The sequence below is a fragment of the Schistocerca cancellata genome, chromosome 8, assembly GCF_023864275.1.
Source record: "Schistocerca cancellata isolate TAMUIC-IGC-003103 chromosome 8, iqSchCanc2.1, whole genome shotgun sequence".
Taxonomy (NCBI): Eukaryota; Metazoa; Arthropoda; class Insecta; order Orthoptera; family Acrididae; genus Schistocerca; species Schistocerca cancellata.
Genome location: NC_064633.1, coordinates 375841199 through 375854808, shown reverse-complemented (window position 1 = coordinate 375854808; position 13610 = coordinate 375841199). Strand labels below are relative to the sequence as shown.

Sequence of the window (13610 nt, the reverse complement as noted above, 5' to 3'; positions counted from 1 at the left end):
TTTTGTATTAATAACCCCGTATTCACCTGACCAGAAGTCCTGTTCCTCCTGCCACCGAACTTCACTAATTCTCAGTATATCTAACTATCTAACTTCATCCTATTCATTTCCCTTTTTAAATTTTCTAATCTACTGCCCAATTAAGAGATCTAACATTCCACACCTCAATCCCGATCCCTACAATGCCAGTTTTCATCACTTAACACTTCCGGGCTGAGATGCCATGGTCCATATAAGAAACTCCCCAGACGTCTCACCTTCGACTGCGGAAGGCAAAACGTTAGGGGAGAGTCTTATGTATGGACAACGGTATCTCAGTGCGGAAGTGTTAAGTGATGACAACACCTCCTGTGAAAGCCTTCATTCTATGAATGCCAGTTTTGTTTTTGTGATGACATCCTCCTGAGTAGTCCCCCAGAGATCTGAATGGGGGACTACTTTACCTCCAGGATATTTTACCCAAGAGGATGTCATCATCATCTACCCTTATTATAGAGCTGCATGCCCTCGGGAAAAGTTACAGCTGCAGTTTCCCCTTGCTTTCAGCTGTTCACAGAACCAGCATAGGTTGATGTTACCAGTCCAAATCAGTCAATCATCCAGATTGTTGATCTGCAGATACTGAAAAGCCTGGTGTCCCTTTTCAGGAACCACAAGTTTGTTTGGCCCAGGAACCACAAGTTTGTTTGGCCCCTCAAAAGATACCCCTGCATCATTGTTGTTCCTATGGCTACATGTATAGCTGCGGTATATAGTGACTGGTTAAATTGTATATAAATATGGTATATAGTGATTAGTTAAATACTGCCCCCTTGTGAGAGGCCTTGCAATATTCTGCGCTGACATACCATTTCACTGCTCAACTAAATATCCATTGGGTGCAAAACAGCCCAGAAATAACTGTGATAAAGTGATCTACAATTCCAAGACTGCAAAGGTTATCTATTAGTGAATATATTAACTTAATGCTCAACAACTCAATGATACAATGAATTGTTGCTCTTACTCCTTCCACTATTTGTATTGCATCCACATTTTTCCATTATTTTTTATGCATAAAACATATTCCCTGAGCTGAACTTCCCAAAGTGCCATGAGAGGATGAGGTTGGGCACACTACAACCTGCAAGGATTCTTAGTCTGAGACTGCACTAGAGCTATACTCCTGTAACCTATTCACATGCAAGGAATTGTGATGGAACATTAACACATAAATCCATATTAACATTGAAAAATACAAGCTGCTGTCATAAATGAAACTAATGAATAACAATATGGTAGGTCAAAGCTGTCATGTTATTAAAGAATGCTGCTAAAAAATTATATTTCAATAAAACTGGATGCTGAATGCCAGTAGACACTTTTATTATGAACTTATTACTTTGAATTAAAAAAAAAAAAAGCAGTTGTGGCAAGACTCAGAAACCAACAATGAAACTTTTCAGGTGAGTAAAATGAGACAATGTTTACAATGAAATTTTCTTTCAAGGCCAATTTAACAAACAAATGTGTCATATTCTTGTGCCTTCTTGTGTTAGGATATATCAAGAACATTTAAGTACTGCTATTACAAAATACATTTTTACTATTTATTTACTTTTAACTTATGACAAAATGAACACTCAACTTTCAATTCAAGCACACATATTCAACCAAAATAAAACGTATAACTAATATTTACTTAAATTTTGACGTTAATTTTATCAAAATAACTAATTATTTACAAAATTAAAAATACAGATTTACCAGTTTCAACAAATTGTAAAATATGTTGCCTTCCTGAAGATTTGTTATTTCATAGCACATTTACTAAAAACCAGTTAAGATATCTCAAGGTATTAAAGTGAGTGAGAATTACATTTTTAAAATATATGAATATCTGCACTAAAATGCAACAGTATTACATCAATGTTTCTATATCCTTGTCTGTTTCATAACAGCTGTGTTCTTAGTGAATTATGGAACTCCACCAACTGTCATTGCTCCCATTGGCAATAGATTTTTTTTTGCAATAAAATATATCTTTGGTGAGATTAATATAAACATTATAAAAGAAATAACATCAGTCACAAGCCAATGCTAAAATGTGATTATAATTTTATCAGTCATTGGCTTCATCAGATCCTTCCATATCCTGGATCATCCATTTTGTCCTTCCTTTCTTTCAGTCTTCCTCTATTTTCAAGGGATTACAAAAGGCACTACAAGGTCCTCACGATGTTCCACTCTTAAGTCAGCCAGAGCTGCTCCTGCACGTTCTGCTACACCCACAACCTAAAAACATAACAAAAATTCGGATTATTTACTTATTCTTCATACAACAATTATGTCAATTACATTCATCAACTGCGAAAATTTCTAACTGCAATCAGTATACACAGAACAAATGAATGGTTTAATGTCCCACCAATGAAAAAATGAAGAGATCACTACGTATAGAGCACATTCAGGGAGTCTATTACAAAGGCAAAATAAAAGAGAAGGAAGCAGTGACCTACAGGAAAGAGACAACAGTCAACAAGATAAAAACACACATTACACTTCTAGTCTATTATAAAATTAGCACCAAGTAAGTCACAGATTTAATCATGGTAGCACATGTTTCATTTTCCTATAAGGAGCAGTCAAATGAAAACATAACAGATGGAAAAAAAGTAAGTAAACTTTTTATTATTTCGAAAGTAATTGCTGTAACTTAATAAATTTATACCATTGTGAGACAAGCTGGTCAATGTTAATGGAAAAATTATGGCATTTGCCTACAGAACCATGACTGTACCCACGTCCGCTGAAAATTGACAGCCATTCTTCAGGACTCAAAGTTTATGAAAATGGAGTGGGGAGAGACCGGGACTGCATGAATGACATGTAAGGGCCTCCCACTGACACTTATGCAGCATGAAATGCAACTAACTTCCCATCCCTAGCTGAAATTCTTTCCTCAAGTCAATGTGCTCTGAAAAGATCCCTAGCTCTAATTTTAACTTTCTTGTCTTTATACTGTAATGTCTATATCCAGTTCTAGTAGCCAACTGTTGTTGTTGTGGTCTTCAGTCCTGAGAATGGTTTGATGCAGCTCTCCGTGCTACTCTATTCTGTGCAAGCTTCTTCATCTCCCAGTACCTACTGCAGCCTACATCCTTCTGAATCTGCTTAGTGTATTCATCTCTTGATCTCCCTCTACGATTTTTAGCCTCCACGCTGCCCTCCAATACTAAACTGGCGATCCCTTGACGTCCCAGAACATGTCCTACCAACCGATCCCTTCTTCTAGTCAAGTTGTGCCACAAACTCCTCTTCTCCCCAATCCTATTCAGTACCTCCTCATTAGTTATGTGATCAACCCATCTAATCTTCAGCATTCTTCTGTAGCACCACATTTCAAAAGCTTCTATTCTCTTCTTCTCTAAGCTATTTATTGTCCACGTTTCACTTCCATACATGGCTACAATCCATACAAATACTTTCAGAAACGACTTCCTGACATTTAAATCTATACTCGATGTTAACAAATTTTTCTTCTTCAGAAACGCTTTCCTTGCCATTGCCAGTCTACATTTTATATCCTCTCTGCTTCGACCATCATCAGTTATTTTGCTCCCCAAATAGCAAAACTCCTTTACTGCTTTAAGTGTCTCATTTCCTAATCTAATTCCCTGAACATCACCCGACTTAATTCGACTACATTCCATTATCCTCGTTTTGCTTTTGTTGATGTTCATCTTATATCCTCCTTTCAAGACACTATCCATTCCGTTCAACTGCTCTTCCAAGTCCTTTGCTGTCTCTGACAGAATTACAATGTCATCGGCGAACCTCAAAGTTTTTATTTCTTCTCCATGGATTTTAATACCTACTCCAAACTTTTCTTTTGTTTCCTTTATTGCTTGTTCAATATACAGATTGAATAACATCGGGGATAGGCTACAACCCTGTCTCACTCCCTTCCCAACGACTGCTTGCCTTTCGTAGCCCTTGACTCTTATAAATGCCATCTGCTTTCTGTACAAATTGTAAATAGCCTTTCGCTCTCTGTATTTTACCCCTGCCACCTTCAGAATTTGAAAGAGAGTATTCCAATCTACATTGTCAAAAGCTTTCTCTAAGTCTACAAATGCTAGAAACGTAGGTTTGCCATTACTTAATCTTCCTTCTAAGATAAGTCGTAGGGTCAGTATTGCCTCACGTGGTCCAACATTTCTACGGAATCCAAACTGATCTTCCCCGAGGTCGGCTTCTACCAGTTTTTCCATTCGTCTGTAAAGAATTCGTGTTAGTATTTTGCAGCTGTGGCTTATTAAACTGATTGTTCGGTAATTTTCACATCTGTCAACACCTGCTTTCTTTGGGATTGGGATTATTATATTCTTCTTGAAGTCGGAGGGTATTTCGCCTGTCTCGTACATCTTGCTCACCAGATGGTAGAGTTTTGTCAGGACTGGCTCTCCCAAGGCCGTTACTAGTTCTAATGGAATGTTGTCTACTCCAGGGAGCTTGTTTCAACTCAGGTCTTTCATTGCTCTGTCAAACTCTTCACGCAGTATCATATCTCCCATTTCATTTTCATCTACATCCTCTTCCATTTCCATAATATTGTCCTCAAGTACATCGCCCTTGTATAGGCACTCTATATACTCCTTCCACCTTTCTGCTTTCCCTTCTTTGCTTACAACTGGGTTTCCATCAGAGCTCTTGATATTCATACAAGTGGTCCTCTTATCCCCAAAGGTCTCTTTAATTTTCCTGTAGACAGTATCTATCTTACTCCTAGTGAGATAAGCCTCTACATCCTTACATTTGTCCTCTAGCCATCCCTGCTTAGTCATTTTGCACTTCCTGTCGATCTCATTTTTGAGACGTTTGTATTCCTTTTTGCCTGCTTCATTTACTGCATTTTTATATTTTCTCCTTTCATCAATTAAATTCAATATTTCTTCTGTTACCCAAGGGTTTCTACTAGCCCTCGTCTTTTTACCTATTTGATCCTCTGCTGCCTTCACTATTTCATCCCTCAAAGCTACCCATTCTTCTTCTACTGAATTTCTTTCTCCCATTCCTGTCAATTGTTCCCTTATGCTCTCCCTGGAACTCTCTACAACCTCTGACTCTTTCAGTTTATCCAGGTCCCATCTCCTTAAATTCCCACCTTTTTGCAGTTTCTTCAGTTTTAATCTACAATTCATAACCAATAGCTTGTGGTCAGACTCCACATCTGCCTCTGGAAATGTCTTACAATTTAAAACCTGGTTCCTAAATCTCTGTCTTACTATTATATAATCTATCTGATACCGTTTATTATCTCCAGGGTTCTTCCATGTATACAACCTTCTTTCATGATTCTTGAACCAAGTGTTAGCTATGATTAAGTTGTGCTATGTGCAAAATTCTACCAGACGGCTTCCTCTTTCATTTCTCTCCCCCAATCTATATTCACCTACTATGTTTCCTTCTCTCCCTTTTCCTACTGACGAATTCCAGTCACCCATGACTATTATATTTTCGTCTCCCTTCGCTACCTGAATAATTTCTTTTATCTCATCATACATTTCATCAATTTCTTCGTCATCTGCAGAGCTAGTTGGCATATAAACTTGTACTACTGTAGTAGGTGTGGGCTTCCTATCTATCTTGGCCACAATAATGCGTTCACTATGCTGTTTGTAGTAGCTTACCCGTACACCTATTTTTTATTCATTATTAAACCTACTCCTGCATTACCCCTACTTGATTTTGTATTTATAACCCTGTATTCACCTGACCAGAAGTCTTGTTCCTCCTGCCACAGAACTTCACTAATTCCCACTATATCTAACTTTAACCCATCCATTTCCCTTTTTAAATTTTCTAACCTACCCGCCCGATTAAGGGATCTGACATACCATGCTCCGATCTGTAGAACGCCAGTTTTCTTTCTCCTGATAACAACGTCCTCATGAGTAGTCCCCGCCCGGAGATCCGAATGGGGGACTATTTTACCTCCGGAACATTTTACCCAAGAGGACGCCATCATCATTTAATCATACAGTAAAGCTGCATGCCCTCGGGAAAAATTACGGCTGTAGTTTCCCCTTGCTTTCAGCCGTTCGCAGTACCAGAACAGCAAGGCCATTTTGGTTAGTGTTACAAGGCCAGATCAGTCAATCATCCAGACTGTTGCCCCTGCAACTACTGAAAAGGCTGCTGCCCCTCTTCAGAAACCACACGTTTGTCTGGCCTCTCAACAGATACCCCTCCATTGTGGTTGCACCTATGATACGGCTACCTGTATCGTTGAAGCACGCAAGCCTCCTTACCAATGGCAAGGTCCATGGTTCATGGGGGGAGGAGTTTATCATCTCAGATTAAATTTCACATTATACTACCCGATTTATATTTGCAACTTATGGGAATAAGCCTTTTGTTAATAATCTAATTTTTAAGTTTTGTCATATGAACTATGAAGTCATGTTGCACCACATATTCTTGAAAATTCTCCTCTACCTATTTCAGAAAAGCTACAATGTTTATTCATTATGGTCATCTAAAATGATAGCTATACTTCAGAGCAAACCATGTTAGTAATATTTTATTCAAACTAATTGGGTTGTAATTAACAAAATTTATATTATTGTACTTCATATTCTTTGGAATTACATGTGAAACTACGTAAACTTTTCCTCATTATGCATCAGGACTCCTAGTGCAACATCTGACCCAAAATTATCTCATGACTTGATTGTTATTTTGTAAATCTCAAATTCACTAATGTATTCAATTATTTTGTTGCATATAAAAGGAAGTGATGTATGAGCCACAAGGTTGGTCTGTCTGCATTATCATCTTTTGGAAGCTGTCTGTGTGACAGTCTATTGAAGGCTGCCAGACAGCCAATGTATATTCTGCCTATGTACATGGTAATCAATCACAATATATGACAAGAAAAGTATTAAACTCGGTGTTTGATTTAAAAATTAGTACTACAGCAACGAAAGACTCAAGGACTTTCTAAAGCAACAATCCCCAATGATATCAAATTTGAGTTTCTCATCATACAGGGCAGCTAAGTTGTTATGTGAACTTTCGTTAACTGTGATTGAAATTTTCTAGTTTCACTTGTCTTTGTATTTGTGAGTGGTGGAGGCCAAAATTATTAAGTTGCTCTGATGGTATGACTGAGAAATCACTATTACCACTTTAAAAGTATAGTCGGAGCTTGTGATAACTGCATATTTTGCTCACTCAGTATCAGTGGTAATTAAAGTGCTTCCCTCATCTGAATATCAAGAGTGCTATTTTAATATGGTGGCAATGAGCTGGGCTACGTGTAAGTCTGCATACTAAATTTTGCACTACATTTCAGAGTGTAATTGTGATGTGTGACACTGCTCTGTACATCATGTTCGATCTACGATATTTCCAAACCAGGAAAATATTAGTTAATGGCGCTCCCCTTCCCTCGACCGTCTGAGGCAGGATGACAAAAATTTAAAAAATCGACTTTCCAAAAAATCTTCATTTTGTAGCGCACATCTTTCTGACGAGTCTGATACATGAAACATATATGTTTGAGGGAACGTAAGACATGTTATTTGGTCTTAAGTGTGCCGAAGTGCAGTGCCACGCCTCTTCACACAGCATTCTTCCATTGCACGTCTGTATTTCGCTCTGTGGAATTCAAACGTGTAATATTTTGTAATGTTGTAATAGGTGTCATCACACTACATTCAGGCCAGTGGACATTAAAATGTCCTGTGGTGCCTCTCTTGTCCCAGTCAGCTGGTTTGACATCTACATCTACATCCATACTCTGCAAACCACCTGACGGTGTATGGCGGAGGGTACTTTGAGTACCTCTATCGGTTCTCCCTTCTATTCCAGTCTTGTATTGTTTGTGGAAAGAAAGATTGTCGGTATGCCTCTGTGTGGGCTCCAATCTCTCTGATTTTATCCTCGTGGCCTCTTCGCGAGATTTATGTAGGAGGGAGCAATATAATGCTTGACTTCTCTGTGAAGGTCTGTTCTCGAAACTTCAACAAAAGTCCGTACTGAGCTATTGAGCGTCTCTCTTGCAGAGTCTTCCACTGGAGTTTATCCATCATCTCCTTAACACTTTCGCAATTACTAATTGATCCTGTAACAAAACACACTGCTCTCCGCTGGATCTTCTGTATCTCTTCTATCAACCCTATCTGGTATTGATCCCACAATGGTGAGTAGTATTCAAGCAGGGGGTGAACAAATGTACTGTAACCTACTTCCTTTGTTTTCGGACTGCATTTCCTTAGAATTCTTCCAATGAATCGGTCTGGCATCTGCTTTACCGACGATTAATTTTATATGGTCATTCCATTTTAAATCAATCCTAATGCCTACTCCTAGATAATTTGTGGAATTAACTGCTTCCAGTTGCTGACCTGCTATTGTTGTTGTGGTCTTCAATCCTGAGACTGGTTTGATGCAGCTCTCCATGCTACTCTATCCTGTGCAAGCTTCTTCATCTCCCAGTACCTACTGCAACCTACATCCTTCTGAATCTGCTTAGTGTATGCATCTCTCTGTCTCCCTCTTCGATGTCTCAGAACATGTCCTACCAACCGATCCCTTCTTCTAGTCAAGTTGTACCACAAGCTCCTCTTCTCCCCAATTCTATTCACTACCTCCTCATTAGTTATGTGATCTACCCATTTAATCTCAAGCATTCTTCTGTAGCACCACATTTCGAAAGCTTCTACTCTCTTCTTGTCTAAACTATTTATCGTCCATGTTTCACTTCCATACATGGCTACACTCCATACAAATACTTTCAGAAATTACTTCCTGACATTTAAATCTATACTCAATGTTAACAAATGTCTCTTCTTCAGAAACACTTTCCTTGCCATTGCCAGTCCACATTTTATATCCTCTCCACTTTGACCATCATCAGTTATTTTGCTCCCCAAATAACAAAACTCCTTTACTACTTTAAGTGTCTCATTTCCTAATCTAATTCCCTCAGCATCACCCGACTTAATTCGACTACATTCCATTATCCTCGTTTTGCTTTTGTCGATGTTCATCTTATACCCTCCTTTCAAGACACTATCCATTCCATTCAACTGCTCTTCCAAGTCCTTTGCTGTCTCTGACAGAATTACAATGTCATCGGCGAACCTCAAAATTTTTTATTTCTTCTCCATGGATTTTAATACCTACTCCGCACTTTTCGTTTGTTTCCTTTACTGCTTGCTCAATATACATATTTAATAGCATCGGGAAGAGGCTACAAGCCTGTCTCACTCCCTTCCCAACGACTGCTTGCCTTTCATAGCCCTCGACTCTTATAACTGCCATCTGCTTTCTGTACAAATTGTAAATAGCCTTTCGCTCCTTGTATTTTACCCCTGCCACCTTCAGAATTTGAGAGAGAGTATTCCAATCTGCATTGTCAAAAGCTTTCTCTAAATCTACAAATGCTACAAACATAGGTTTGCCTTTCCTTAATCTTTCTTGTAAGATAAGTCGTAGGGTCAGTATTGCCTCACGTGTTCCAACATTTCTACGGAATCCAAACTGATCTTCCCCGAGGTCGGCTTCTATCAGTTTTTCCATTTGTCTGTAAAGAATTCGCGTAAGTATTTTGCAGCTGTGACTTATTAAACTGATTGTTCGGTAATTTTCGCATCTGTCAACACCTGCTTTCTTTGGGATTGGAATTATTATATTCTTCTTGAAGTCTGAGGGAATTTCACCTGTCTCATACATCTTGCTCACCAGATGGTAGAGTTTTGTCACGACTGGCTCTCCCAAGGCTGTTAGTTGTTCTAATGGAATGTTGTCTACTCCCGGGACCTCGTTTTGACTTAGGTCTTTCTGACCTGCTATATTGTAGCTAAATATGGCTCTGAGCACTATGGGAGTTAAGATCTGAGGTTATCAGTCCCCTAGAACTTAGGACATCACAGACATCCATGCCCGAGGCAGGATTTGAACCTGCAACCGTAGCGGTCGCGCGGTTCCAGACTGAAGCGACTAGAACTGCTCGACCACACCGGCTGGCCTGTCGCTAAATAACAAAGGATCTTTCTTTTTATGTATTCACAGCACATTCACTTGTCTACACTGCGATTCAATTGTCATTCCCTGCACCATGTGTCAATTCGTTGCAGATCCTCCTGCCCTCTTAAAATAATAAACTCACCATTAATATTGGATGGGATTATTTGTAACCGGAAGAACAAGAATTCTTTAGAAAATCTGCACTCTTTATTGGCTATTTGCTGGTAACTTGCTGTTTTATGTGACATAAAATTAAATATAGGATACATAAAACCAGTCAAGACAGGAGACAAGCATGACAGTACACGTTTCTTCAATCCTTAAGTCCTAGCATTTTTTTCTCTCTCTAGTGTTGCTACAACTTTACATGGCGCCCTTTCCTTTCTAGGAAAGGATCTATTACCTCAAAGTTCATCAACGTTTTGCTACAGGAAAAAATTAAATGATGATGTCTAATACTAGAAAAGCTGTTAATACAAATAATACCCAAGAATGGTGTGGCTTCTCCATCTGATTACGTGTATTTTGTCACTGTCTGCTAGATAAAAATAAATAGGCCTGCCTAATATTGCAGCAATTGTTACACACACCAAATAAACAAGACTGTTTTGGTGCAAATGGTCATTTTTATAACACGGCAGAATATAATTCACGAAGTACCAATAGCGAATGCCTGTTAGGCCTACTACAAGCAAAAAGTTTTATGTCAGGAAATAGTTTAACATTTCATTCATACTCTCTAGCTTCTGAAGCACGAGATCGAAAAGTAAGAGTACGAAATTTTTATATAAATCTGGAATCGTCATATTCTTCCGTAATTTGTGGGAGTCCCCGTTTCTTCTCCTACCTCGTTCTAACAAACAATCTTGTCATCACTAATTCTGTAACTATACCTGCCAGTGTCAAAATTTACTCTCTGGTTAACTTTACAAATCCTGCCACAATCACCGGTTTAGTTATCCCGCATTTATTCTCCGGTTAGGCATTATTACGTGTTCGTACAACGCATTTTCCGCACTACTTCCAGAATAGAACTTTAGCGGCTGCTAGCCGGAGACTGTAAAACTGGCCTTAGTAGTATAGCGGTCTGGCCAAAAATTTTCTGTCAAAATTTCATTTTCTTGGATTACTGAGAAGACAATACGTAATCTTCATTGCCTGTTAATCCTGTTAGTCGTTTATTTCCACTCTGGTAGTCTGAATCTATGAAATTCGCTAGTAATTATAACAACGCTGATCATTTGCAAACCCAGTCAACCACATAAACAACGATTGTCATTCACCCTTACGTGTGAATGAAATTGCACTGCAACATCAAAGAAGTCAACAGCGTGTCACGTAGACCCATCCCATTTTGTTTGCAGGAAAGTTTATTTCTAGATGCAACGGGATTCCCCTGGCAGAGACATCACGTACACTATGCATGCATTCAAAAATCAACTTACGATTCATTCATAAATCAATATAGAATTTGATCAAAAATGTTCAAAAACCAACAGGGACGCGTTCAAAATCATATGAGTAATCGATAGACCAACGTGCGTTGGATGCTAGGTGCTTTGTATCTGCCTGGGGCAGATACAGCGGTTTGTCCCCGACCCCCTAGTTCCGCGCCTGTTGGGCATACGTGAATCTGGCTGCTTGCTGCTATTGCTTATACAGCTAACTGCCACACTTCTGTAGCCAGAAGCGGGAGAAGGTACTACTCATACGCGACTCGACTGCATATGCGCATAAGCTCGCTCGCCATCGCTCAAACAAATCTAATGTAAACAGTTGTGACGTCACGTTCATTGGAGGCAACCTGTTGTTATGAAACACTGCATAGTCTTCCTAAAGTCTTTGACACATTTTGCTATTGGCAGACGCTTGTATGAGCACTGTGTTTTGTTCTTGTATATGGTGCATTTCCTTTGCAACTTAAGTTTTACTTTCTCAGGAATACCCTGTTCCACTATGAGCCTTCAGGACAGCTAAAGACGATCATGATGCTAATAACCTACTATGCAGTACGCAAATGAGAAACATCCACTGTGTGCACTTTGATCTGCAGTTTGTGCAGATGGCACATGAGCAGTAACAGCAAAGGGCAGTAGCAAACAATGACGCGAATACGTGAATTAGAAGTCTGAGTCACTTTCTGTATAGACCCAATTTATGCTTTGGAGCAAAGACTTGGTGATGTCCTAAGCTCCTATGAGTAAGATGGTCTTTTATGTCTGTCACATGTGCCATGGAGACAAAGGCTATTGACACAGGTATTGCATCTGAAGTACCTGTGTGGTTTAGGACGTGCACCACTGATAGCATTAAAAAGTTAGAGGATCGTACTAAAGAGAATAATCGAAAGTTAGAGGAATCCATTACTAAAAGATTAGAAGAAACTATTAGTGAGGAATTCATGGTTAGGGTAACAGCACAGGATAGTAAAACTGCAGATCTAGAAAATGAAGTTAGGGAACTAACAGACAACATGCCATCTGAGGTAAATGAATTAGTATGTAATGAGTTTCGAGAGCACTTCATAGATGTACATGAACCACTTTGTAAAGTTTGTTTATTTGTTTCAGGGCACAAAAACTATTAAGGTCATAAACACACGTCATAACCATGGATCAACAAGAAAAAAAAGAACTTAAAATGACTATGTTAAGTCCAATCAACAGAAGGAAAGCACGCTAAGAACAGGAACTTTCTTTTGCATAATGGTCCACAAAATATGCTGTTGAGACAGTAGAGGTCCCGAACCAAAGATTAAATGTCCTTCACCATATTGCTGCAATGGAAAAAAAGTAAAATGCGATCAACAGCCCGCATGTCATTTGCTAACACAGCTGATAACTCAGATGGCAAACATATGTAAGAACATAAGAGGTAAGAAAAAGGGCATTCAATCAGGAAATGGTGAACCGTCAAAGGTTGACGACAGTGCACACAAACTGGCAGGGGATCACCACTTGACAAATGGCAATGGCTAAAATGGTAATGTCCAATATGCAGCCCAGCTAAAATGATCTCGTGGCGAGAGGGCCAAGACGAGGTTGCCCAAGCCCGTGGGAGAGGTTTGATTCCCTGGGGCTTGTTCCCATGAAGAGAAGACCAGTGGTGGTGCCAAACTGACACCACCTGCTGACAGACAGCAACACAGATCATTTGAAGAGATGGAAGAGCTGGCAGACTGAGGTAGGAGGACTGCAACCTTGGCAACAGTGTCAGCAGCCTCATTTCCCATCAGGCCAATACGACCAGGAATCCATATGAACATCACTGCACTAAAGGGTGGACGGTGTACAGCACATGGTAAACATAACAGCACTATCAATTGTTAATGATTAACTGTTCAATGAGCACATTGCATAATATTGTTGGCATTTTGTAGGTCATGAAGAAGCACTACATAGTTGCTGATAGGAGAATAAATTACTTATTATTTATTTACTTTTGACATTTAATTGTATTGGGCATGTCAAAGATTCTTGGGAGTTGGTCCCCAAGTGCTGAGCATAGCGGTTACAGTGAAAGTGACATGCTAACAAGTGAAGGAGTCTGGTGAAATGATGGCTCAAATGTTTAACAGTAGATGTGCAAAAATT

General features: G+C 39.2%; 1 protein-coding gene across 1 annotated transcript in view; it reads right to left on the bottom strand.

Moving 5' to 3' along the window:
- Nucleotides 1–1921: 1921 nt before the first annotated feature.
- LOC126095152 (ragulator complex protein LAMTOR1) overlaps nt 1922–13610 on the bottom strand; it is a 46425-nt gene continuing 34736 nt past the window's right edge. Inside the window, exon 5 of the mRNA XM_049909877.1 lies at nt 1922–2274. Coding sequence (XP_049765834.1) covers nt 2182–2274 — 93 coding nt within the window. The 3' untranslated portion in view covers nt 1922–2181. The remainder of the gene's footprint in view (nt 2275–13610) is intronic.